This window comes from Mixophyes fleayi, chromosome 10 (assembly GCF_038048845.1).
Source record: "Mixophyes fleayi isolate aMixFle1 chromosome 10, aMixFle1.hap1, whole genome shotgun sequence".
NCBI classification, from domain to species: Eukaryota; Metazoa; Chordata; class Amphibia; order Anura; family Limnodynastidae; genus Mixophyes; species Mixophyes fleayi.
This window is the reverse complement of record NC_134411.1, coordinates 94,702,860-94,729,761: the sequence shown is the minus strand read 5'-3', so window position 1 is coordinate 94,729,761 and position 26,902 is coordinate 94,702,860. Positions and strand designations below refer to the sequence as shown.

The 26,902-nt window shown below is 42.1% G+C and overlaps 1 protein-coding gene across 2 annotated transcripts in view; it reads right to left on the bottom strand.

Annotated features, from left to right (window-relative positions):
- ANKRD27 (ankyrin repeat domain 27) overlaps positions 1-26,902 on the bottom strand; it is a 44,341-nt gene that overhangs the window by 7,487 nt on the left and 9,952 nt on the right. For both annotated transcript variants that reach the window (XM_075189205.1, XM_075189204.1), the window contains exons 2-24: positions 24,246-24,454; positions 18,745-18,855; positions 18,374-18,530; positions 16,945-17,102; positions 16,798-16,857; positions 16,483-16,536; positions 16,315-16,380; positions 13,990-14,066; positions 12,756-12,877; positions 11,826-11,904; positions 10,443-10,575; positions 7,685-7,774; positions 6,594-6,721; positions 5,875-5,957; positions 4,985-5,100; positions 4,118-4,210; positions 3,341-3,538; positions 2,783-2,842; positions 2,506-2,625; positions 2,000-2,044; positions 1,595-1,717; positions 1,175-1,372; positions 360-479 (exon numbers count right to left, since the gene is read on the bottom strand). In XM_075189205.1, the coding sequence (XP_075045306.1) occupies positions 360-479; positions 1,175-1,372; positions 1,595-1,717; positions 2,000-2,044; positions 2,506-2,625; positions 2,783-2,842; positions 3,341-3,538; positions 4,118-4,210; positions 4,985-5,100; positions 5,875-5,957; positions 6,594-6,721; positions 7,685-7,774; positions 10,443-10,575; positions 11,826-11,904; positions 12,756-12,877; positions 13,990-14,066; positions 16,315-16,380; positions 16,483-16,536; positions 16,798-16,857; positions 16,945-17,102; positions 18,374-18,530; positions 18,745-18,855; positions 24,246-24,347 (2,493 nt within the window). In that variant the 5' untranslated portion in view covers positions 24,348-24,454. The remainder of the gene's footprint in view (positions 1-359; positions 480-1,174; positions 1,373-1,594; positions 1,718-1,999; positions 2,045-2,505; positions 2,626-2,782; positions 2,843-3,340; positions 3,539-4,117; positions 4,211-4,984; positions 5,101-5,874; positions 5,958-6,593; positions 6,722-7,684; positions 7,775-10,442; positions 10,576-11,825; positions 11,905-12,755; positions 12,878-13,989; positions 14,067-16,314; positions 16,381-16,482; positions 16,537-16,797; positions 16,858-16,944; positions 17,103-18,373; positions 18,531-18,744; positions 18,856-24,245; positions 24,455-26,902) is intronic.

Genomic DNA, 26,902 nt, shown 5'->3' with positions numbered 1-26,902 from the left:
AGAGCTTCTGTAGAGCGTACAGATCACGTTTTAAAAGCAGTGTAAAAAGCGTTCCTGTGACACCACCCTAAGCCGTATTGTTACTAGTCGCTGTGTTACCTGCGGTCACCGTCGCTTATTTATCGGACTATTCCAAACTTGTATTATGAGTTAAAAATGATTTTCTGGTAAGATGGATATAGACTGTATACATATTACATGTTCTGGGTATTTGTCAGTTTGTGTATGTGAAAAATGTAGAGTGCAATATTAAAATTTGAGTAGTTACGGTAATGCCCTCAAAAAAATAAATAAAAAATATCCCACTAACTTTAGCTTGTGATTATATATAATTTATATAAAGTTTAGTATCACCGTACCTCCAGCAAGAGTGTTGCAATTTCCAAATGGCCTCCAATGCAGGCGTATATCAATGGCGTATTCCCGTTCATATCTTTCTTATTCTTTCCGGTGCTACACTCCATCAACATCTTCACTACCTGCCACAATACAAACAAACGGGTCATCTTCTCAGTGGGCGGGTCTCAGAGTGAGCCTGTTGCTTAGATACAATGGAGGCAGCCATTGACTACACCAATATTCATGAGAAAATTAAGCATCAATTCACTAGAAACCAGGGACATCACTGAGGTACTGGTTTCACAGGAATTAATTTGAATACCGGTTTACTATACTGTACAAAATGGCTGCCTACACGGTGTACCTTACAACATGCTTCAGTAATGCCTCTCTGTTCCTAGTCTATACATTGGCTAAACCAGTCATTATCAGAATGTAACCTATTAAATAGCTGCCTCGTGTGTAGGTGACAAGTACATTTTAAATTATAACAGTTGACTACACAGTATAGGCAGCCATTTTGTGTGCTAAACCAATACTTCACCTATCCTTGCGCTATTAACAGACATAAGTGCCTCATGCCTCAGCGAGGTCTGTATTTCCTAGTTAACTGCCAGGCTACATTGTAATGAATATTAATTCAGCCACAAAACGACTGCCGCCACTTTGAGCGGGCGATAGGTGCCCGATAAAACAGAGATTTTTCCATTGCTGCAGTTCCCCTATAATACACTAAGGGTCGCCTGTCCTATATATTGCTCCTTGCTAATAAACTGCATAAGTGAGCCGTACTTATAGAGGTTCAGGACTGTGGATAGCAGACGGTTGAACTCACCTCGAGGTGCCCTTTGAGGCACGCGAGGTGCAGTGGTAACGCTCGGTTCCCATTCTTTGCATCCACGTGAGCGCCGTGTTTCAGGAGCAATGACACGAGAAGAGAATGACCTTGCAGGGCAGAGATATGGAGAGGAGTGAATCCATCCGGGCTCGTCACATTGACACCAAGGCCACTGGCAGGAATCTTACTTAGCTTCTGCGCACATATACAAAAGAAAAACCCGAAATATCAGCTTTATGTAGGAGTGAAATTTGGAGCCAATAAATAATAAATATCTGGATTTTGCCCATGGTTGATCTTGTGCTAAAGCAATGCATGGGACAGGGCTCTTTAGACCTAGTAAAAGGTTAAGATGCTTAAACAGTTATGATTAGAAGCTACATTGTGACTTCTAAGACAAACTACAGCAGAACGAACCTTCTGAACAGGGCCGCACGTTCGACATTGGCACAAAGGGTGGCAGAACTCTTTATTCCCAAAGAAAGCGTCTTCTACGTCATCCTCAAAGTCGTCATCCACCCACTCCAAGAGGTAACGGACCTGCGGAGACAGTTTTTCCACTATACAGTCCGAAACATTTAGTGTGAAGGTGTCTCAGCCTCCAGTGTAAATAAATTGAATAACTTAAAAGGCTTTTACATTAAAGTTTGACTATTACTTTCACATTAAACCCGAGACAAGACATTGAGATTCTGTTTTAAACATGTCCTATCGATTTCCCATATTGTCTACGGAGATTTAAAATTGAATTGCATCTTGTTTTGTTATATTGAAGGTCAGTGTTTCATTAAAAGTTCGAGAGAGGCTTTCATAGTTACCTACCATTTCCAAATCCCCATCAGAAACCGCTCGTAAAAGTTTTTCCACCTGAGAAAGAAAAAAAAAAAAAAAAAAACACCGAAAATTATCTGCTGGTTTTTTGTTTTTTCCAGGGAAATAAGTTGGATTGTACATTCCTAAAATAAAATCTACAAAAGTTTTTGTTTCCTGCTCTTCTTGACCTGCGGTTCCGCCCAGTAAACAGTCACAGTGTGTTCCTGCTCTCAGATTCTCAAGCACAAAGTTCCCAGTCTGTGGGCAGGGCTAAAATTAATCTCCTCTAAATATCCCCATTAGTACTTCTACGAATGCTCTCTCTCATTTCTGTTTAACGTGTCAGAAGTTAGTATCCATTAAGACTCTATTATGTTGAGATACATATTTAAATCTACTTTCATGGAAAATAATTTTGCCTGTGTGTAAATGATCACTGCCCTCTACAAACAAAACAAAAAAGCCCTAAACCGCACCAACTTTAGTTACTGTAACACCGACAAGACACAACATACCTCTTTATATTTGCTCTTCATGTCATCTTGTCTGGTATTGGGCAACGATGAGGACAGACTGGACTCCGAGGAGTCTCGGCTAATCGTGTCTGCGGACCGAGGTGGGGACCGGCTGGGTGACTGCAGCAGGACCCACAGTAAGAGATACAATGCAGACAAGTAAATATATATATATATATATATATATATATATATATATATAGATAGAGAGAGAGAGAGAGAGAGAGGAATAGAGCAGATCACACATTCAGCACAGTATTCTGAAGCTGGTTGTTACCTCGGAATTACTCGGCCTCCTAATGACTTCAACATCCGCAATTTCCATAACGGACAGAATCTAGGAGCAAAAGGTAAAAGTAATTGCTCAATGCACTCCTTGCTTCAATCCTCTCCGCACATACATGCAACATAAAAACACGCATATTAATCCTACTGGTCACTAGAATTATACTCACATTGGCTGCAAACGTGGAACCCCTGCCCTCCAATTCCCCAAATTAGAAGGCCCCCCCCCTCCCAAAATCTGCCCTTGGGTGGGATTGGGTGAACCCCAGCTGGCAATGATTGCGCCTCCCTTCCCCCGATACCAAGGGAGAAACATGCACCCAATTATAAACAACAAATCTATACAGAATATACATACATATCTACACGCGCACATAGTAAAGGATTCCTTATCAGATTTAATAGAACAGAACTACTGAATTTAAGGTTATACAATATTTATAAAATGTATATACCGTATATTGTGAGGATACCACCCCTTTAACGCACAATACAGACATTTACACGCCTTGTCAACGCTTTCGTACTCTGCATCCATGTGATACATTACCTTGGAGTTGAGAGCACACTGCAGCGGCGTTTCCTTCCTCTTGTTTATTATAGTAGTGCCAGCTCCGTTCTGCAGCAGTACTTCAATGACCCCTTGATATCCCCAGCGAGCGGCGATGTGCAGCGCTGTGTCGCCCTTCTCATTAACACAATCCATTCTACAAGAGTTTACATCGTAATAGACTAAAGCCTTCACGCACTGGAAGAAGAGAGGTTACAAATAACACGGGCTAAATATCCCCCGCTCTCCAAACTGTACAATAGACAGATGCACTATATTTATTTTAGTGTTGTTACATGCAATTGCCAACCGCATTGCACAACAACATCTAGCGCAGTGATGGCTAACCTGTGACACTCCAGGTGTTGTGAAACTACAAGCCCCAGCATGCTTTGTCAGTTATCAGCTAGTTATCTACTGGCAAAGGATGCTGGGGCTTGTAGTTTCACAACACCTGGAGTGTCACAGGTTAGCCATCACTGATCTAGCGAGTTGAAAAAGGCCTAGGGGTTTGTGTGATAATAGCATTAGAACATGCCTTCTAGACTGAACTCTTCTATTGGACTCCATATTCTGTCTGGCTGGATATAATGTGCTGAATGTTATACAATGTTTCATTCCCAGCCTGGGCTTTTCTCCCAGTCAACAAAGTCAAATTTTTTTTTGTGTTTGTTTGCATTCAAATCAGTCATTTGCTTATCTTGCTTCCATTCACAAACAGTAATATACATATCTCAATTCTTCACTGTACTTTAACCAGAACCCTGTGATACTTACCTCTTCATGTCCGTAGGTGCAGGCGAGATGAAGTGGGGTGTTCCCGTTATTATCTTGTATATCTCTGCTTGCCTTATAGTGTAACAAGAGCAGCTTAAAAGAGAACAAAGTATTTACAAAAGGAACAAAAGTCCCAGAATCACGGAGAACAAGAACAATGAAAATTACTGTTCCATTTTTCTATACCGGCTGCAATACTAACAGAACTGACTGGTACGTAGGTGGACACCCTATAGCTTTTGGAAGGTAGGAGAGTCTCTTTTTTTCCTGTCTCTGCAGCACAGCAGGTTTGATAAATCTGTCACTAATAGGAAATGTGGAGATGACGCCCACAGCAACCAATCAGATTCTAGCTATCGTTTATCTAGTACATTCTACAAAACGATAGCTCGAATCTGATTGGTTGCTATGGGCAACATCTCCACATTTCCCGATTAGAAGGTTTGATAAATCTATTCCATGGTGTTCGATACAATGTATTTATGTAGTGGAATTACTTCTACAGTGCGACTATCACAGGATTCTCCTCTAATGCCACCACTACCTGCCCTTATGGGTGCTAGGATCCTGCAGACCCTGGCTACACAAAATAGACATCACAGACAAGACTTCCAGCACACTAACCACCCTGTCTGTCCGATAATCTTCTAATAAGGCCGACAAGTGACTTCTATGTAGAGAAAAGGCACAAATTTAAAACTTTTTTTTTTCCAACGTAATACAATGAAGCAAAAAGCAACAATACATAAATTCATCGGCTAAACGTTATTATATTGAATACCTAGTAATAGCAGCATGAAGACAAATATCTAAAGAGATTTCTGTGTGTGCACATCGAAAACTCAGATATCTAAACCATTAGCTCACCGATATCTTCTGGTGGCCTTTCTGGCAAGCGAGGTGAAGGGGAGTCGACCCATGGTAATCAGTGGCATTAACCAGCGCTCCTTTGGAGATGAGTAGATCAATGCACCGAGACTGACCTAGAGAACGTTACAAATAAAACACTGAGGGACTACTGCGGTCTGAAGCCATCACAGCACAGATTAAAGACAATGCAGCTTCCCACAAAAATGTCCAGACATGCTCTAGGTCAGACCTGGGCTCTCCAGTTGCTGTGAAACTACAAGCCCCGTTAGGCTTTGTCAATAGAAAGTCAGCAGAGAGCTGTCAGGGCATGCTGGTACTTGTAGTTTCACAGCCGCTGTAGAGCCACTGGCTGGCCAGGCCTACACTGGTGAAATTTTGAGAAAATTCAGCTATACAACGGTGCTCAGTAACATAACAGTAATTATTTACATTAGCTGCCGGTGATGGCAGAAGTTCCTGCCGCACTGAGCTCGTTCAGAGGCAATGTATGGAGAACTGGCAGCTTGATGATGTCACAGGATGTTTCTGAGCACGCTCACGCCAGTACAAGGGCGGTTCGCTTATTAATACTCATGAATAACAATAGCTGTGCAAAGGATGGCTAATGTCATGCTGGCGTGTAAAACGGTGACTACAGAAGAAACCATCCAGCCATAACACACAATAAATATAACATGTTTAATATATATTTATTATTTGATCAAATAATTGTTCAACATGAAGCTCTGTGTGGGTGACTGTTCCTCTTTATAAGAAATTATACCAAATTTAAATAACAGATTCCCCCCCCCCCTGTTAAAAATCCCTCAGCGCACAGAACCAGACTCACAAACGTTGGCATTGTCACCGGAACGAAACTGGGTTGGTTTATTTTCTGGAGGTCTTACCACAAATAGCTGCAATGTGAAGGGGCGTGTAGCCTCGATCATCTCGAGAGAACGGCGTAACAATCGAAGTGTCATTTAACTTCCTATAAAAAAAAAATAAAGTAATCACCATTCTTTAACAATTTTTTTTTTTAAAAACATTTGCTCTGGCAAAAAGCGGCAGCTTTATGTAGCCTAAGGATGTGCTGTGATTGGTGTAGGTGGTAATTAGAGGAGGGACCATATCCACGACCACGTCCTGCCCCCGGAATTGCTTTTGTAGCCGGATTTCTGTTGTGAAATAGATGCCCCCAAAACACATTGCTTTTTGATGTCTAAGTCAATTTTTTTTTTTTTTTTAAGATAATTATTGGTGACCTTCTTAACAGATCTCACAAAAACCACCCTGAAAAATTATCAGGATGTTCCAAACAAAAATAAAAACCATATCATTAAGTAACGTGCTTATTTATGTACTCTGACTAAAGATGGAGACATGAATATTCCCAAGATCTTACATGTATATATGTAAGTGATTCAAGAACACCATAAACCATCTGAACAAAGACATCAGGATTCAGCTCGCTTAATTAATCTTGCAAACATAATAGGAGTTTTGTTATTTAAAATTACGTAAATGACACTGCCGACTTCCATATCTGTATTTATGTACGAGTAACAACACTTTGCAATGCAAAATTTCTCTGGTACAAGAACCACTTTAGTGGCGAGATCTTTACCCAGAAGCCAATTTGTCACAGCGGTCACAAGAGCAGAGCGGATGACACATCTTTTGTACAACTACTTCATCTGCATCACCTTGGTTCAACATTTTCTCCACCTCATCCTGGTTCCCCGAAGCAATGTGCTGTCGTGGGATGAGAGAAAAACAAGGAGGGATTGGGGAAATCTGTATTAGTGGCAAGCTATTCATCATCATCATTTATTTATATAGGGCCAGCAAATTCCGTAGCGCTTTACAATTGGGAACAAACGTTAATAAAACAATACTGGGTAATACATAGAGAGAGGTAAGAGGGCCCTGCTTGCAGGCTTACAATCTATGGGACAATGGGAAACACAAGGACATGTGCTACATCATATTGCACACTGGACCAGCTAGAATGCAAAGGTAAAAGTACTGAGTGTGCTGTGTGTGTGGCAATGTTGGCGAGAGGGTTGTTGTCTTGTGTTAGCTGTGTAGAGGGTGGTAATAGGGAAGATAAAAAGGGTGGTAGAGGAATACTATAAGCTTGTCTGAAGAGGCGGGTTTTCAGAGAACGCTTGAAGGTTTGGAGACTAGAGGAAAGTCTTACTGTGCGAGGAAGGGAATTCCACAAAGTGGGTGCAGCCCGAAAAAAGTTCTGTAACCGAGAGTGTGATGAGAGTGGATGAGAGACGCAGATCTTGTGCAGAACGGAGGTGTCGAGTAGGGAGATATTTTGAGACAAGTGAGGAGATGTATGTCCGTGCAATTTTGTTGACGGCCTTGTATGTTAGTAGAAGAATTTTATATTGGATTTACATTGTTAATAAAATAATCCTACAAATGCAACTGGAGCTTTTAGACAGCAAGTTAAGGTAACTGTATACTGAAACACAATAAATAGCACGTTGTACTCTACAAAAGGATGATACTGATGCAATTTTCAAGTTAGCCACTAGGGCACCGTTCCATTGAAGTCTACCTTCGATTTTACTCCTCTGTGTCACAATAGCTATCTCTATGAATAATATGTCAGTGATTTATATGTATGCTCAGGAATATTGGCCCAGCCCACAAAATGTCAGCCTCCACAGTGGCAGGGTGTATGAATTCTACAACACTCACCTTGAATAGGCAATCGATAGGGGCGGAGGAAGCTCTTGACATCGAGTTCATTCTCTGCCACAGCAACGATTTATCATTACCTTCAGCGTCCTAAAAAACAACACACATTGGAGATTCTGGGATATTTCAGCATGAAATGGATTATGAAATTGCAAACTGGTCCTAAATAAAATTAAATAGAAGTTACCTTTAAAGAGAGAAATTTAATAATAATCATTTGCAGCTTACAAGGAGTGTTTTATTGTCTTTTGAGCAAATTCTCCAGTAATTAAAATTGTTACATAGAAAACATTGAGCGTTCCATCAAGTTCAACATTTTGATCAATTCTAATTGTGTTAATCCAGAAGAAGGGGGAGGGGGAGGAGAATATTGTAGAATAATTCCTTATTACCCTAAAACTGTCAAATTGGATAAAACTCCCTGGATCAATCACTCTACATACAGTATTGCTTTTAAGAAAGGAATAAAATAAATTTTTTAATTCTTTAAATTTACCATAATCATGCAATTGTTTAGGAATCCCCCAGCTTACTACCCTTACAGTAAAGATCCCTTTCGTATGCTGATGCCGAAATGGCATTTCGTCCATTTGTAACAGATGTTCCGTTGGCCTCCAAGTCTTTGTAGTTGCTATCCTACTTTTCCTGAATAACCCTACATCAACAGATACAGGCAGGCCATCTTCATGATCATTAATATTAGGATTCTTCATTTATAAGCCGCCACATAGCTCTGCAGCGTCGTACAAAGGGGAAGTAGAGGATATATTACAAAGATTACATAACAAAAAACAGCAAAGAGCTGGACATAAAGAAAATCGGCATAAAATAGTATAAATCTAGAAGCATACAAGCACAATACAGTGCATTAAACATAGAAGCCGTGTTAACTGGAGGGGACTTGGCGAACATACAGGAGGTACGGAAACAGACACACACAAATGGGTGAGAAGGGAGCAGACTAGACGAGCTCCTGAGAGCTTACAATCTAGAAATCACTCATCCCTGTAGTACAGTGGTCCGGGAACAGGGGTAAATTACCCCAAATGGGGTAAAAATGAAATTCCTGGGGGTAATGCTGCTGATTCACATGCTGTCAGTTGGCTTGTAACCCCTTTAAATGTGAAATTGCTGTTGGACCACAAGAGCCTCAAGGGTTGGCAGAGGCACTTCTTGAGCTTCTATGCAATAATGAAGCACGTATTGCATTTGAAAACAAAGCAGATCTGTCATATTTTTGGATGTCAACAGCTGCAAAGGCATCAAAATTGCACATGAGGAGGCAGTCAAAAAGTTGCTGCCTTTTGCAACAACCTACCTTTGCGAACAAGAATTTTCCACTCTAACGAACATAAAAACAAAGCAGAGAAATCGATTGGACGCTGAAGACTGTATCCAAATTGATCTGCAATCAAAATGCCCCAATATTGATGCTCTCGTATCAAAAATGAAGCGACATCATTTCTCCAAAACCTGAAGTTTTGAAGTTGAAGCTTTCAAAGAAATTTTGAATAGATTCAATAAAAATTTTAATTCCAATAATTAATAATGCATGATTTCCTTCCTTTCAAATCAAGGGGGTAACATTGGCGTATCTAAATATATTTTGGGGTAAAAGGTAAAAAAGTTCCCTGACCCCTGCTGTAGTAGACCACTAATAATTTTAGTCCACTCTGAATATATTCTCTCTATAAAGACGGTATCCTCTCCTTCAATCCATTCTCTACTATGTACGTACTTTCCCCTAAACTTAGTACCTTTATCTCATGTAGAAGACTTATGTGAAACAGTGATGAATGCCCGTCGCAAAATCCCAATATATCATCTGCACTGCCAATATCCAGACACTTCTAATAAAAACGTATTCCTCATTTCTGAATACAGATTGAAAAAAACCCATCAGTATCTAACAGATCAGCTCTTTAGGTTATAATAAATACGTGATTTTAATGAGTGGCAATTCTGCTGCCATACTCCTGGATCTATGTGGATTTTCTCCAAATACGCGACCATCTGTGGATCTCAATCTTTGGGAGGTGAAGGCATTACCCCAAGTAGGTTGTTGTGGACGCAGGAAGAGCCGCTCCTGGTATCTGACATTGATCAGCCAGGAAATGGGACGGGAGGTGCCAGATTCCAGGTCAGTAAAAGCACAGAGTATTTGTATAGCTGCAGCCAATCACTTTTCACTCTCTCTGTCCCAGAAAACCCCAAACCAATGAAAATTCTTGATTCTTGCCTCGGATACACAACACATTAAATGAAGCATCATGTTCGGAATCAACCTCTGCTACCAAATCTAAAAATACTGACATTCCGAACTGTGTGACCATTGATTACTGTATACTTGTATCACAAATCCTTTTAATTCTATGACACCCACCCTCCTCATTTCGTACCCCCACCTAGCCCAATGCACTTACATTCCTAGCTCTGCTAATGCACTGAACAGGAATTGATTGCAGCAGCAGGGAGATGAAATATTAATTTTTGTAAAATACTTTACATTAGCAAAGTGCATTGATTGCTTTATAGATCAGAACGAATGCTGTGTGAAAACGGTTACATGAACATGGGAGGGAGGTTAGACCGTCTTCAGAGCTTGTGATTGGGTGTTTGATTAGCGATTTTCTTACAAATACTTTAGAGTAATGCAATAAAGAAATCCCTGAACTTTTCATCCAGTCTCGGTGGGACTTTCAACTCCCACCACAATAAACTGTAAAATTAACTACGCGCGTCACGGCCTCCTACTCACTGCAGCCGGCTCAGTCAGGTTTCCTTGGCGGATAAATTCAATGGCAGCCTCCACGGAGGTCAGACAATAACCCAGTTCATCCTTCGGGGTGCTGCAGAAGCGGAAATTCTTGATGTAGCTCAAGTTTGCAATCCTGGAAACGAAGAAAAAAAACAAAAACGCTTCTTAGTGTAACATCGGAACGGATATCTGCACATACAAAGTGCAATATTTACTCATTTGCAACACAGTAAAAGCAAGCACACAATAAATCACAGCTCATCCACTATAGCACACACAGACAATCAGCCAGCTTTTGGTGCACAGGTAAAAGGACATTGAAGTCATAATAAACACAGGAAGCTTTAATTTCGCTGTAGGGAGGTAACATTAAAACAGATGCCACATAAATGATACATAGGGACTGGTCACTGCATAACAGCAGAAAGGAATGACTCTTGCTAGTACATACTTGCCAACTTTTCCTCGTTGGCTTCAGGGAGATCCCGGAGAAGGTGGTTGTGCGGGGGCGGGGCTTGACGAAGCACATCATTTTGGCCTCACCCCCTAAACGATTGTCACAATATTGGCCAAATACAGCAGGGGCGCGGGCTGAGTTGACAATATTTGCATCATTAAGCCCCACCCCCCCGCCACTTATCTATAGCGGGGGTGAGAACCAGGAGATTGCCCTGCTCTCCCGGGAGGTCTCCCAGAAATATCTGAGTCTCCCAGATATTCCGGGAGAGTAGACAACTACGCGTTAAAGAAAAGCAGCTAATGAATCTCTAGAGACTGAAGTGTCTTTTACATTTCTGTCTCCATTACTGAAGTCATGTTGTCTTACCTGTCAGTCTTTGATTAAATCTAGGGTCTCCATGAAAATGGCCACCTCCATAGGCTTCAATACATGGACATAGGACACAATTTCTGAACCGTGTCATCATGCCACAGATGGCGAAGCCAACCACGTCTTGTACTGGCTCAGCATCAGGGAGAATGCCAGACTCTTCAGGGAGTGAGGGAGATCACCCCTATTTCAGGGAGTCTCCCTGACATTCAGGGAGAGTTGGCAAGTATGTGCTAGTATCTGATATAGAAACTACCGGAAATTATCCACATCCTGTAACTTGTGTACTGCTGGGAGAGTTTATGGCAAAGCTGCCACAATGCACAAAATCAAAGGAGTGGTCAACACAGAAACAACAGACTTTATTAGCCAAGCCTAAGTGGGGGGTCACTACACTTGAATCACCACCGCTACCAGATTTCGGACGCCACCTTCTGACAGGAGAAGGAACAATGACAATGGATAGTCTGTGCATACTGACTACAGAGCCAGGCCCTCATACAGAACACGCCAACAACTAACTGCGTGCTGAAAACTAGCCAGCGACTACGTACCAATTGGGTATCTCGGTTTTTACAAGCAAGTAAAGCAGCACAGACAGGAGATCATCGGCGCACATCGTCTCCATGTTCACTAAAAAGAATGTTAAATAAACACTGTAATTAGAAATCAGTACATTGAGCAGGAAAAATAATGCATGTGGCAAATTGTTCGCTTAATTGGGTGGCGAGCTCTACGTTATATCGGTTGCCTCTAAAATAATCAGCAAGGTTGTATGAAGCACAATCTACTAGATCATCATATTCCGTGGTCCATTACCAAAGTTAAACAGAGGATAAAAACAAAACTACTTTATAACCAACTGCCCCCATTTAACAGACCCAAAAGTTTAGTGGACGGTCCTATCCCAGGCATCTTGCCACTAACTCAAACCAGGAAAGGTCCTGGTACTTAAAAATGATTGGGGTTCAACCCACAAAATCCTCACTGGCAGCCAGAGGAATGACGCCTTTGATGCAAGGCTAGAAATAACAGCAAAAGCTTCTGATTGGACGGCCGCAGCTCTTTTCCAATCAGGAGCCAGCTATTATCTCTAGCCCTTCATTGGATCCTCTGGGGCGGAGAACATAATGGAGGCTGGCCACCGGACTTCTCCCTTAAATTGTAAGCACTGGACTGGATAAATGAACCCCAAAGAGCTACAGTGGGAAAAGGGTGAAGGGTAAAATAAGAAGTTTGGAAGGTAGAAAGATACTTTAAGGGTCAATGACGCAAACCACTATTATCACCGAATTAAAGTTTAAAACTCAACGCTTAGGTATGGCAATATTGTGGAATTAAGAACACAGTTACAACAGTCCAGTAATGTGTTAAAATCATATAGTTTCACTAAAACAACAGACAGCAGAAAACAGGAACTACAGAACTACTTGGAAGGAATATTGTTCTTATTCTGTAGTGCCGGATACCCCTCGAGCACTAACCTCTCTGGCTGGGGGAATGCATGATGGTGTTCACCACTGTCTTCAGGCAGATCAGTTTCTGCTGGGGGGATGTGCAATGATTCAGCTGGCCCAGCACTCGCTTAGCACGGGGGATGTTAATGCTGAAGGAAAGACATTAAACATTAACATTACTACATCCATATTCCATTAGTACTTCATTCCCGAGTAGGAAGACTGGAGAACATAAGTGCGAGAACTGAACCTGATCCAAAAACCCATAAAGGTTCTTGAAAGGAAGTGAAAGAAGTGTGGAGTTCCGCTAGTTCATCTGATCCGTTGGGAATACATTGGATGAGTCACAATAAGCTCCCTGGGATAATATATTAACCTAGACATAGATCAGTCCATACAACGTATATGGATTCATGGTATGGTATTTATCGAGGACTGGTCTTGTACAAATCCCAACCTGAATAAATTGGAGATAAATCACTGTCAATTCCTAGAGATTCCACTATGAAATTGTTCTACGACTGAGACCTTCAGTAGAATTTCTACCACTTATCTCATAGATCACAAAAGAATGTTTCAACGATTGTCTAGTGATCAAATGTAATCACAGTGAAAAAAACCAGAGAGAAAAAGAAAAACAAATATGATAGAAGTAAGCACTTTACAAATACACTGCAACTTTTTACTTAGCTTCTGGCCACAAGATTATATACACAGACTCTCTCTCGCTATCAGTCCAGCACTCAACGGGGCAGATGGGTTAAAATCGGGGCTCATCTAACAGTAACTGTGAATTGGAAAGGCTAAAGGCAATGAGAAATTTACACTTAAATGGGAGTAACCCTAAAAAGAACAAAATGTTCTACATAATGGTGTCCCAGCCCTTGGTTCTTACAGATATATTCATGGGATACAATTAACTTTAACCAACCATTAATAGCTGAATTCATATCATAGGTTACGTTTACAAAACCAATCAGAAACGGGTAGTAAAACATTACCTCTTGGTTTGTGAATACCCAGTTTTGCTATATTACGGTGTTTGTTATCAATTGGAAAGAGCTGCAGAGTATGCTGGCACTAGACAAATAAATAATAATTCTATGATTTTTATACACTGAAGACTTTCCACCGGATACTTCCGAGTTATTTTCCAGTTACATTCTTTGGCCGTTCGTGAATAATCCTTCTAATGACCCATATCCTGAAGCCATTTCTCACGCATCACGTTGTCTGGCCTGCAGATCGCTCTCTCCCTTACCTGAACTCCGTCTTAATCCCTATATCCTTCTGCTGGACATCTTGGAGGCTTCTTGTAATCTTGTTAAACGCAGCATCCTGACAATTAAACCCAGACTGGTAATTAGTGAAGGAAAACGCTGGCAATGTCCGTGTTATTAGTATTAGTGCAGACATGAAGCAGATGGAAAGAAAATGACAACATTACACAGAATTTATGTATCAACAATAAAGCATTGGGCTAATGAGCTGTAAAATTTACTTTGTCATTTAGATGAAATTTGGCTTCTACCAGTTTTTATGGCTTGTTCTTCAGGCTTTATAGAACTACAGCTGGAAGTTCTGGATTACAACCATGAAACTACTGTTAAAATTCAAAGCAAGGAAATAGCATATTGAAATGTAACTGTTTTTATTGTAAAAGGGTAATTTATGAACTCTGCATATCCTTTCTGCGCAAATGTGACCATTTCAGCAGAGTTCACATACATAGATGTATATCTACTTTTCAGTTTTAGAATTATTTTTCTAAAGTACTGCTTTCGTCAAAGACTAATTTATGTATTCTCTGGGAGAGATTTAATGGTAAATACAAAAATCATCTTTTGTCTGCATGTAGGAGCCCACAGATGACATGATGTCCCAAAGCCACCATCAATGAGAGGGATGGAATATCTAAGAATGAAGAGCCACAAGGAGGACCTGTCTACCAAATATAGCTTCCATAGAGGAGGTAATGTCCACTTTGCAAAAAAATAAAAAAAAAATTATATAGGGATAACCAGAGGTCTGGTCTGCAGACCACACCTTGAAGTATAGACCAAAAAGGACTGACCCCCATGGTCGAATGCACAATCATCCCAGAGGCCCTCTAGATTGTCAACTGCTCTATCGGGATAACAACTGTGGGGAGGCAAAACTAATCCCTGTCTATGTCCCTTTTAGAGGACAAAAAGCACATCCAAATGAAGGCACTACTGAAACCTGGACAGGTATATTAGCAGACAAGGAGTGAAGCGTGGTTGTTTTTGACTTTATGATGAAGACACAAGGAGAACACCACCAACTCCTGGTTGGTGAAACCAGAGACCATATTAGGCTGGAAGGATGTTACTGTATGCATGATAGACTTGTTTTCGTGGAGTGTGGAGAGCAATAGGAGTGAGCCACTGACTCAGACATGTCTAAAGAACAGCCAAGAGAAAAAAAAAATACCTTTCTATGAAGAAAACACAGATGATAAAACGAGATGGTAAATGAGGTTGAACGTGGCCTGTTGAAAAAACACCTAGCAGCAGCACAAGTTAGCATTGAAAGAGCACAAAGAATGCCAAGAGGACAAAAACCTGCTCCACAGCTAAGCCAGGCCCTTGTTTCAAGACCCCATGGAGGAAAAGAAGCGAGGGAAAGATATGAAACACTTTGGGTGCAAAGGTCTGTTTCCTCACACCAGGTCAAGTGAGAATTTGAAATCTTATTATAGATGTAGGAAGAAGGCAGCTTCCATACCATCAGCATGGTCTGAATGTTTGATCGGCAAGGCCTTTCGACTTAAAAATCATGTTGATAAAGCCAGTTCTGAAAAGCTCCGTCTAACTAAATAACAGACAGACAGAAGATCGAACCCAAGGGAGAAGCAACCAAGGTTGACCAGAACCAAATGTTAGTGGATGGGTTGGTCAGAGTTGGGAAAATTCACTCTAGAGAACAAACTTTGTCCAGGACAAGGGGCTGTCTTGTCCATGGGGCCAGTAACGGTTTCTGTCTGTTCATGATGTGAGCTGCATGACCCCACTAGCTGGAGAGTAAGCTAGCGATTCAGCCATCAGTCAGTGATTTCATCCAGATATAGGACGATTAAGATCCTCTGATGAGGCAAGAGCAATGCCATGGAATTCATGACCTTGGTGAAGACTCTCAGAGCCGACAACAGGCCACAGAGGAGCACCAACAACTGGTATCGTAGAAGGTTCCTGCTGTCTAGGTCACATCTGCAGGTCCTATTGGTCCCAGACCCTCCAAGTAGGAATCTCCCCTGAACGTCCACTTTACACTAGCGCCTCTACATATCCTTCCTCCACCACCATTTTGATAGAGACCACCGGATTGCCAGGGAGAACAGTGTGGCTGCCAATCAGCTCTCAATGTGGTGAGCAGGACTTGAGGATGTGCATTATTCCTGCCTCTTAAGGGTAAAACATAACCTACGTTCTGTGTGGCCCTACTGCAGACATATTTGCATTTTTTGCAAATTTTGAAGTAACCTCTAACATATCAGGGCCAAATGTTTACCTGCATTGTTTTCTATGGACAGTTAGGGATTATCTAAGACTCTCTTGGAACTCACCTCGCTCGCTTCGATGGTCCCCACTTGCTTGAAGATGAGATCATAAATTCCATGGTGTGCATAAATCTGCAGAGAGATAAACATTCAATATCCATGGCGCCTTCTGGTGTCAAAATGACCATGCCTGCCGCAGAGGGATCAAAAAGCGGGCAGAAATAACCCCCTTACCTCTACTGCTTGCTTCATAAAATTCATCTGCGTTTCTTGCTTGGCGATTGCCCTCTACAACGCAAGCAAACATCATTGCTTAGTAGAAAGGGATCTTTAAAGGACCATTAATACTATTTTACGTCATATGAAAGAGCTTGGTCACAGTCACACATCTATGTGAACATTTATTGAGCTCATCAGCACTTAAGATATTTGAAATACAAGATGTCCCTTTGTATTGTGGAACTTCGAAAAAAAAAAAAAAAAAAGACAATGCAAATTGTACCGAGATGCTGAACTAAATTTACAGTGGGTGAGAAACAAGATTCTTACCAAGTGAGAGTCTCGTAGCAAATGCTGAAGACATTTCGTGTATAACGCATTGACAGAGTCCTGGAAAAAAAAAAGAAAAAAAAAGTGGATTTTGACTTTTGAATTTGACTTTATTTACGATGTAATAAGAACGCAGGGTACACTTACTATGTAATGTCGAAGACTCTTTCTTTCATGAACTTTAAACGCGTTGCGGAAAGAGGTGATGTTTTTATCGAACCTCTCCACGTGTTTCCCCAGGAATTCTCTTGCGTCTTCTATGTTCTTTAATGTGCAAGTAGCAGATGATGATGTGCCGGGTTCTTCTGCAATGTACAAAGTGGAAAATTAACGCCTGCTTCACAAAGGGTCACTTACAATGTAGTGTAAAACAGCAGCAAAACCTGGCATAAGCAATAAAGTGTACCTGCAAAGCAGTTTGGAAAAATATATAGTCTAGATAAAAGCATAATTGCAAAGTATATTGATCAACACATATTTCGTTCTGCAGCTATAGGACCCTGTGCTGTCCACAAGGCTAGGAACTCCTGATAGAACGCCAGAAGTATTATTTAAATCATCTGGAGTGCTCAATACCCATTACACTAATCACATGCTGATATTCAGCCAATGGGCTGAAGGCTGGCAGACTTCCTGTGGTTCGATGAGGTCACAAGCCTCTCACAAGCACAGTTAGCATGTTCCTGTCAGTACATGTGAGCCGTTCACTCTCTCAGTAACACTCATAGATATTTATACCAAGGCCAATACGCAGACAAGTAAAAAGCGGAATACAGCGTATATTACAGTAAAGGCAATACGATTATATAAGTTTGCTCCAATATTGGCACGTCAACCTCGAGTGTATGGACTGGGTCAGGCAAATGGCATTTTCGTAATACTCAGTACAAACCAGATAATGTCAGGTTTGTGACGCGCCAGTGAAGGTCTGTTGTATTATCTCCCCTCTATATTAAAAGACATATTTATGACAGTGTCCTGCTGGAATCAGATACAGTCCAAAGAGCAGAGAATGCAGCCAACAGAGTTAATGGTAAATCACTGTCCCTGCGCATAAATTCACAAACATTTTTTTTTTTTGTTTGCAGCAAGTCTAAAAAGCTGTCAATCAAACTCTGCCTGCTTAGATAGAGAAGCCCCTCCCTCGTAACATGGCAGCCTGCTGCAGAAGAGTGTAAGAGAGAATGGTGGACATATTTAGTGAAGTATAAACACTTTAGTTATTTCATGTCTATCATTCAGCTCACTAATACACAGCCTTTGATATACAGGAATATCAAATAGTAGTTTTAATTGTTCTTTAACAATATCTCACATTTATAATTATTCCTCATATCCTAACTCACCAAAAACTACATTTCAGGTCTAAGGTTCCTGACCCTATCCTCAGACCTCACCAAGGGGGCATGTTTTGGGTGCCCCCATCCTTACAGGAGCACAGATGAATATATTAGATTGTTGGGGCAGTCATAATCCCACCTGCGCTCTAGAGGAGACAGATAGACCCATGTCCTGTGAGTGAGGTCTGAGAACCATACACGAAAAGAACAAAAGACAGACAGTATCGTAAACATACCTGGATTCTCGTCTTTTTCCAGCGACCGGGCAATACACAGGATGCTAAAACTCTCTTCTCTCTCATTGTAGAAGGTCTCTTCAAAGAGAATAGGCACAGAAAGAGGATACCCAAAACCTACACCAACCTTCACCAGGTTTCCCTGAATAAAAAGCTCCTGAAAAATATAACAAAAACAAAATACACTGCATAAAAGTGGACGTATGGGGTAAAAGTGTAATAAACCAACAATGTTATATTAAGTCCAGTTGTACAAAACTGTACAAACCCTTTAAGAAAAATAATCAGAGTCTTTGATACATGAAAAAATATTAAACGTCACAATATTTGAAGTTATAACATTATTAATTAGGATTGTGGAATGTTCCTACCCTTCCATTTTCGGTCAGGAAACCCCTTTCATTAGGTTTGAGAACATACGATTCAAAGTGGTCGGTCGTGTACACGTTGCTGGAGAGGCTACCCTTGCACGGGACCAGAACCTGGAGGGACAGGACAGATATAAAGTACATGACAGATAGATGCCAGTATTGAGGTATGCCACAGTGTATCTACGTACCTATGGAACACAGGGATTAGCACGGGCACGTAATGGAAAGTCTTAACTCTACCCCTAAAAGTTAAATCTATCTCCAAGATTTGTTCCCTGGACAAAAGTGATTAGGATGATGTACCACGAGTTCTTTAAGTTAAATAAAAACAATTAAGTGTATATTGTACAAACCTCCCAACTTTTAAAAGAGTAAAACCAGGAAAAATACACGCTATTCACAGTGTTTTCCAAATCACAAAAATCTGATCAAATCCACACCCACTGATCAGCCTTGCTCCTTTCCGGGACCAAGAATCTGGACTGTCCGACCAAATAGGGACTATTGTAATGTAAGTAGTACACACCAAGTTTAAGACCGGTAGCTGAACTACAGTGGATGTGTGGGTTATGGCTGCTATGGGTCCTGGGGGTGAGGGCCACCCTCCAAGGCTCTCAAACCAAGGTGTGTACAGAGAAGGAGGCCAGGAGGTGGGAAGAGTGCAGGTGTAAGGTGTGTACAGAGGAGGCGGCCAGGAGGTGGGAAGAGTGCAGGTATAATGTGTGTACAGAGAAGGAGGCCAGGAGGTGGGAAGAGTGCAGGTATAAGGTGTGTACAGAGAAGGAGGCCAGGAGGTGGGAAGAGTGCAGGTATAAGGTGTGTACAGAGAAGGAGGCCAGGAGGTGGGAAGAGTGCAGGTATAAGGTGTGTACAGAGAAGGAGGCCAGGAGGTGGGAAGAGTGCAGGTGTAAGGTGTGTACAGAGAAGGAGGCCAGGAGGTGGGAAGAGTGCAGGTGTAAGGTGTGTACAGAGAAGGAGGCCAGGAGGTGGGAAGAGTGCAGGTGTAAGGTGTGTACAGAGAAGGAGGCCAGGAGGTGGGAAGAGTGCAGGTATAATGTGTGTACAGAGAAGGAGGCCAGGAGGTGGGAAGAGTGCAGGTGTAAGGTGTGTACAGAGAAGGAGGCCAGGAGGTGGGAAGAGTGCAGGTGTAAGGTGTGTACAGAGAAGGAGGCCAGGAGGTGGGAAGAGTGCAGGTGTAAGGTGTGTACAGAGAAGGAGGCCAGGAGGTGGGAAGAGTGCAGGTATAAGGTGTGTACAGAGAAGGAGGCCAGGAGGTGGGAAGAGTGCAGGTGTAAGGTGTGTACAGAGAAGGAGGCCAGGAGGTGGGTAGAGTGCAGGTGTAAGGTGTGTACAGAGAAGGAGGCCAGGAGGTGGGAAGAGTGCAGGTGTAAGGTGTGTACAGAGAAGGAGGCCAGGAGGTGGGAAGAGTGCAGGTGTAAGGTGTGTACAGAGAAGGAGGCCAGGAGGTGGGAAGAGTGCAGGTATAAGGTGTGTACAGAGAAGGAGGCCAGGAGGTGGGAAGAGTGCAGGTATAAGGTGTGTACAGAGAAGGAGGCCAGGAGGTGGGAAGAGTGCAGGTATAAGGTGTGTACAGAGAAGGAGGCCAGGAGGTGGGAAGAGTGCAGGTGTAAGGTGTGTACAGAGAAGGAGGCCAGGAGGTGGGAAGAGTGCAGGTGTAAGGTGTGTACAGAGAAGGAGGCCAGGAGGTGGGAAGAGTGCAGGTATAAGGTATGTACAGAGAAGGAGGCCAGGAGGTGGGAAGAGTGCAGGTATAAGGTGTGTACAGAGAAGGAGGCCAGGAGGTGGGAAGAGTGCAGGTATAAGGTGTGTACAGAGAAGGAGGCCAGGAGGTGGGAAGAGTGCAGGTGTAAGGTGTGTACAGAGAAGGAGGCCAGGAGGTGGGAAGAGTGCAGGTATAAGGTGTGTACAGAGGAGGCCAGGAGGTGGGAAGAGTGCAGGTGTAAGGTGTGTACAGAGAAGGAGGCCAGGAGGTGGGAAGAGTGCAGGTATAATGTGTGTACAGAGAAGGAGGCCAGGAGGTGGGTAGAGTGCAGGTATAAGGTGTGTACAGAGAAGGAGGCCAGGAGGTGGGAAGAGTGCAGGTATAAGGTGTGTACAGAGAAGGAGGCCAGGAGGTGGGAAGAGTGCAGGTATAAGGTGTGTACAGAGGAGGCCAGGAGGTGGGAAGAGTGCAGGTGTAAGGTGTGTAGAGAAGAAGGCCAGGAGGTGGGAAGAGTGCAGGTATAAGGTGTGTACAGAGAAGGAGGCCAGGAGGTGGGAAGAGTGCAGGTATAAGGTGTGTACAGAGAAGGAGGCCAGGAGGTGGGAAGAGTGCAGGTATAAGGTGTGTACAGAGGAGGCCAGGAGGTGGGAAGAGTGCAGGTATAAGGTGTGTACAGAGAAGGAGGCCAGGAGGTGGGAAGAGTGCAGGTATAAGGTGTGTACAGAGAAGGAGGCCAGGAGGTGGGTAGAGTGCAGGTATAAGGTGTGTACAGAGAAGGAGGCCAGGAGGTGGGAAGAGTGCAGGTATAAGGTGTGTACAGAGAAGGAGGCCAGGAGGTGGGAAGAGTGCAGGTATAAGGTGTGTACAGAGGAGGCCAGGAGGTGGGTAGAGTGCAGGTGTAAGGTGTGTAGAGAAGAAGGCCAGGAGGTGGGTAGAGTGCAGGTGTAAGGTGTGTACAGAGAAGGAGGCCAGGAGGTGGGAAGAGTGCAGGTATAAGGTGTGTACAGAGGAGGCCAGGAGGTGGGAAGAGTGCAGGTGTAAGGTGTGTATAGAGAAGGCAGCCAGGAGGTGGGAAGTGCACAAGTATTAGGCAAGTATAAGTATAAAGTATTAAGAGAATAAAGCCAGGAGTGTTGAGCATCTAGATAATGTTTCAGAGAAAACCTCCATAACACAGACCATCCTAAATTGGGAAAAAAACATCTTATTTGTGTGACAATCTTTATAAGTTCTCCAGGAAACCAATTTCAGTATAATTCTGTTTCTGGCAGGATGTAATTTCCTTTAGGAAACAATATCAGATAATACTTGAAAACAGAACATCCCTTTAATAACTCTAAATGTCCTTATGAACCAGAACTCAGTAAATTCAAACTAACTTGAAGATCCCCTCTGAATCTAATAGAGTAAGAAGTGAAATCATTTCATGCCCATCAGCCCGCTGTCTGTCTGATGTATAGAGGTCAACATATAAACTTCCTGAATTAGGAGCAATTCTATGGAGCACCATCGGAGAGGGTCAGATGACTCATAAAGTGCTGGGAATACTAACATTATACAAACACATTTCACACTTCTGGATTTCCTCATGTATAAATAAGAGGAGATTAAACCTACTGGAAATTCAGCGCAGCTACACAAGTACCAGTATCAATGCACATAATTATGCGGTGGATTTAGGAATTAGCTCCAGTTATCAGGGATGGATGAAAAGGCTTTTTAGAATTCTCCTGGGAGCGGCCATGAAGACATAGTCTCTCTTTCTCTAGAACAGAGGTGTCCTCATACTTCTATCTCCACATAGACGGTTGGACCATCACAAGACTAGCACAAGACTAGGCCGACATAGACGACCTGCGGAGGTCAAGGCCTCGAAATATCCTTCAGCTCATATCAGTCAATCTGCCAAAATAATATAAATTACAGAACACTCGGATCTATTTTTTTGCTGTATTCTAGTAAAAAATGCAACGCTATTATTCCACAAAAAACGTAGTTTCTGATTCCAATTGCATTTACGGATACCAGTGTTGGCTGAAACAAGTATTATTTCAGAATAGTGACACCCGGTGGCTAATTTATCATAAAAAAAACTATACTGATGGCCTTATGAAACAACATCAGGGTGCAATTATTAAAAGGCGAAAATTGGCAGTAAAAAATTGGGATTTTCGTCAGCGACTGACCTATTTTAAATTATGCATTATCAAAGGGTTAATACCGTTAACGTCTCATTTTCGCTCTGAATCGCCACTCCCAGAGAGTTCTATGGGGGCAGGAGGGTGACGAACACTGACTATTTATGAAAATAGAGAGGAAATTTTTCTCCTCTACAGTTAACGCCGTCTCTGAATGGCGTTAACTAGGATGGGGGAGGGACAAGATGCAACACGTTTTACCGCTATCTGTTCGCTCTTGTGCAAGGTTTAGCTCCTTCTCTTCATCTCGATGAGAGATGAAGAGGAGGAGGAGATAACCATCGATTGGTACAGGACATATATTTATTTCTTCATCGAAAACTGTTGAGCTGCAATATTTTTACAGACTTTATAGTTATCTTATAGTGTTTAGTGACTATTTTTATAATTTTCACTTAATTTAATATGGTTACTGCAACTTTATAGTTATTAAGGTTCACTGGTGCCCACTATTGCCATAATTCATTGTCCACTAGACCTGAAAAGAATGGGATTGATCTTCTAGGGAGAGACCACCCACGATGCCACATAGGGGTGGACTGGGCGCACAAAAATATTCATTCTGATTTGGCCTTTTTTTTTCTTTCCTTTCTTATAAGTAAAAATATATTGTTTGAAACAGGAAGCAATTACATTCTGTCACACGGCTATCTAACTGTGCAGTCACCTGCTGCATGGTGGGACTTGTAATTAACTCGGAATTTAAAGGGCAACTGTAGCATAGCAAGACCACAAGTAATTAATATTGTAGATGGCTGAAGAGGGGCAGCAGGTGAAAAATGACAAGTCTAATTAGAAGGGTCAGGAAAGATTTCATATTGTGTCCAATCATGTGAACATTAATATAAAAAGGAAGAAAAGACTGCATGTAAATTAGTTGGAGATGAAACTATTAGGAACATGACTGGGGCATAGGAAAAACAGACACCCCCAGTAGTACCCTGAACTTCACACATATATTATCAACGCTAAAGCCATCTCACATTCGGTTTTATAGTAAACGGGAAAAATCCTAGTTAGATTTTCCATCTAATCTATTATTGTTTTTATTTTGCACCAGTTGTCTACACACAGCGGAGGATACAAGGTGACTTGGAGGGGGACCCCGGAGAACGGAGGGCAGGGAGAGGAGGTGTAACGCAAGGCTCTGCACCCCTACAGGCCCCATCTTAGTCGTACAAATTGTAGTTCCGCCGCTGGCAGTATCCCTTCCAGAGTGGTCTAGAGGCAGAGCATCTCTTCAGTATCTGTCCAATTGTGTATTTATGCTTATGAGGACAGGGCTGCATATGACAGGGGCAGTTGCATGATGTGAGAAGGGGAATGGAGGCAGCAGGAAGCCACAGACTGAGAGTTATATAGCGGAAGGAGCAATGTCTCCCTGCAGCACAGAGTATATCAGGAGATAAGTGATGTGTTAGTGAGAACAGGGCTGCATGTGACAGGGATAACGACATGATGTGAGGAGGGGAATGGAGAAGCAGGAAAGTCGCATGCTGAGAGTTAGGTAATGAAGGAGCAGGGTCCTCAAACAGCACAAAACAGTGATTAAACCAACCCTTAGACCATCCGGTACTTACAATGCCATGGACCTCTGCAACTTTATTGATGAGGTCCGGTCTTTGCTTCTGCAAGGCTAAGTAGAACGTGTTGTTGGAGATGTCTTCATCATACATTGCCATAAGGGCTGTCAGTTCTGCAAGCTGGACAATCACTGGAGCGTGATCAAGGTCATGTCTGCTTCTTCATATCGGAAACCGAAACGTCGGGAATCTCTTGGCAGCTGAACCTGGGAAGACGAAAGAAAAAAAAAAAAAAAAAAAGACAAAACAAACCCCATCATTAGCCATATGATAGGAAGCCTCCTCAAACATAACATACTTCAACGTTGAAATAACGATAGACAAAAAAACGCAAACGTTGGCATACGGTAATCCTAACAACAGGAATAACCATGAATATATACACTTTCAGTGTCAATCCATCATCAGCTATTTATATAACGCCACTAATTCCGCAGCGCTGTACAAAGAACTCACTCACATCAGTCCCTGCCCCATTGGAGCTTACAGTCTAAATTCCCTAACATATGTACACACACACACACACACACACACACAGACTAGGGTCAATTTGGTGGCAGCCAATTAATCTACTAGCATGTTTTTTGATTGTGGGAGGAAATCAGAACACCCGGAGGAAACCCACGCAAACACAGGGAGAACATACAAACGCCACACAGATAAGGCCATGCTCGGGAATCGAACTCATAACCCCAGTGCTGTGAAGCAGAAGTGCTAACTACTAAGCCACCATGCGCGGTACGGAAACATTCACAATGATCACCCATAAACACAACAACCACTACTAGGGAAACATATTCAAAAACTGGTAACCACTACAAAAAATTTTTTTAATAAAAAAAAAAAAAGGTATTATCTAGTAGTTTACATAATGAAAGCAAACAATTCACTTATGTTTTTATGCTATGGAACATTTTCTGCTGACAGCGGTGCGTCACTTTTCATTAAAGTTTCCCACTCTGTACATTAGTGGCATTTAAATTTTCTCATGCATTATAAATTGAATCAACAATTCAGAGAATGTCCGACAGCTCACTAGTCACTTGTATACTGAACAAAGATCACAAGAACTCGGAAAGGAAATGATATGAGCAGCTTTATCTCAGGAATAAAACAGATAAACCCAACTTAATGCAGAACAGCGCACATAAGAAACTAGAACTTTATCTTTAATTGAACATTCAAGTAGTCAATAGAATGCGAACAATGATTGTAGTATTGATGGTATTTTAGGAAATTAAACGGCACAACTAGAGTTTTCCGCGAAGTTCAGCCCAGAAGGATGCACAGACTCTCTGCCTGATCAAATTTGACTATTAGGTGAATTCTCCGTCCCCTTCCCTTGCAATAAAGGGATCCCAATTCATATTGCAACAAACAGATAGAACTTCTCAATAGCCTGTATACCTCACCCTTCTCTGCATCAGAGAGAGAACGGTTTCATACCGGTGTCATGGTTCTTCTTTAATTAAACAGATCTGCGTGAATTGGATAGCTGCTGAGCTGATCTTGCGGGCCTGTGTTACACACAGCACCCTTGGTTTGCTTGGCCGAGCTCCCAGCATGCACTGCTGGGACCTTTTCTAGCACTTAAGACGGGAACAACAGTCAGTGATTTACGCACTGGATTGAACATTGATTTGTATGCGTCTACAGAGAGCATGTTGTGTTGCCCATAGAAAATCGGCTTGTCTTGAGATGAGAAAACCAGGACTTATAACACCCAAATTCTACCATATAAGCCTAAATGTTGCCCTTAAATCGGCATTATGAAAATCCCAATTAGAGTTCAGATGTTTGACTTAAACAAAAAAAAAAAAAATATATGAAAATTTGAAGTTATATACAGATAAAAATGCTCTCTTTATTGGAACAGTTTTGTTATAATATCATTGTCACACTTCCCATATGGATACTGTCATAACTGCAGCAAAGCAGTAACCAGAGAGGATATAAAGCTACCATGTGCTGATCTCCATCCATCAGCTTCAGTGTATAGACCTCCGTCACATAGGGTCAGCGCAAATATTACAATTATTCTCCAAAACTGGGGGACGAACGTATGAGCAGGAAAGGTTTTCGGGGGTTAGAACAACCTGCGGCCAATCAGAACAGTGAAGTGTTAACAGCAGCGCAGAGTATTTAACATCAGCCAGCTCCTATATGTTGTTGAAGTCAGCAAATTGGATAAAGTCATTTCAATTAAAGTCGAGCAAACTTGGTTGTCTGTCTGAAAAGATGCGTACGGTACGCTACGACGTACAAGGGCACGCTACGGCGTGAAAGGGCGTACGCATCCACTACACGTGGCAGCAACAGTAATTGGTCTTTTACCATACATTCGCACAAACACGCATACTTATAAAATAGTACACATTAATGGTAGTTGCAACACATAGTCAGTTATGTCGAAATATAGTAGTATTTATATGTTATATCAGAGTTACATGCATATTAGTGAAATACACGGAACAGGTTGAAGGAATCACATCATGAGTGGTATCATAATGAACCTCGTTACATATCCTACTGTTTGGTTCACTCTGCGAGGGAATCGCAGAGTGCATATACAAGTTATGAATAATAGGGAATTATGAACTACTTAAGACTAAGGAATCTTGGCGGGAAGAGCCGAGCATACCCCCTGGAGAGGT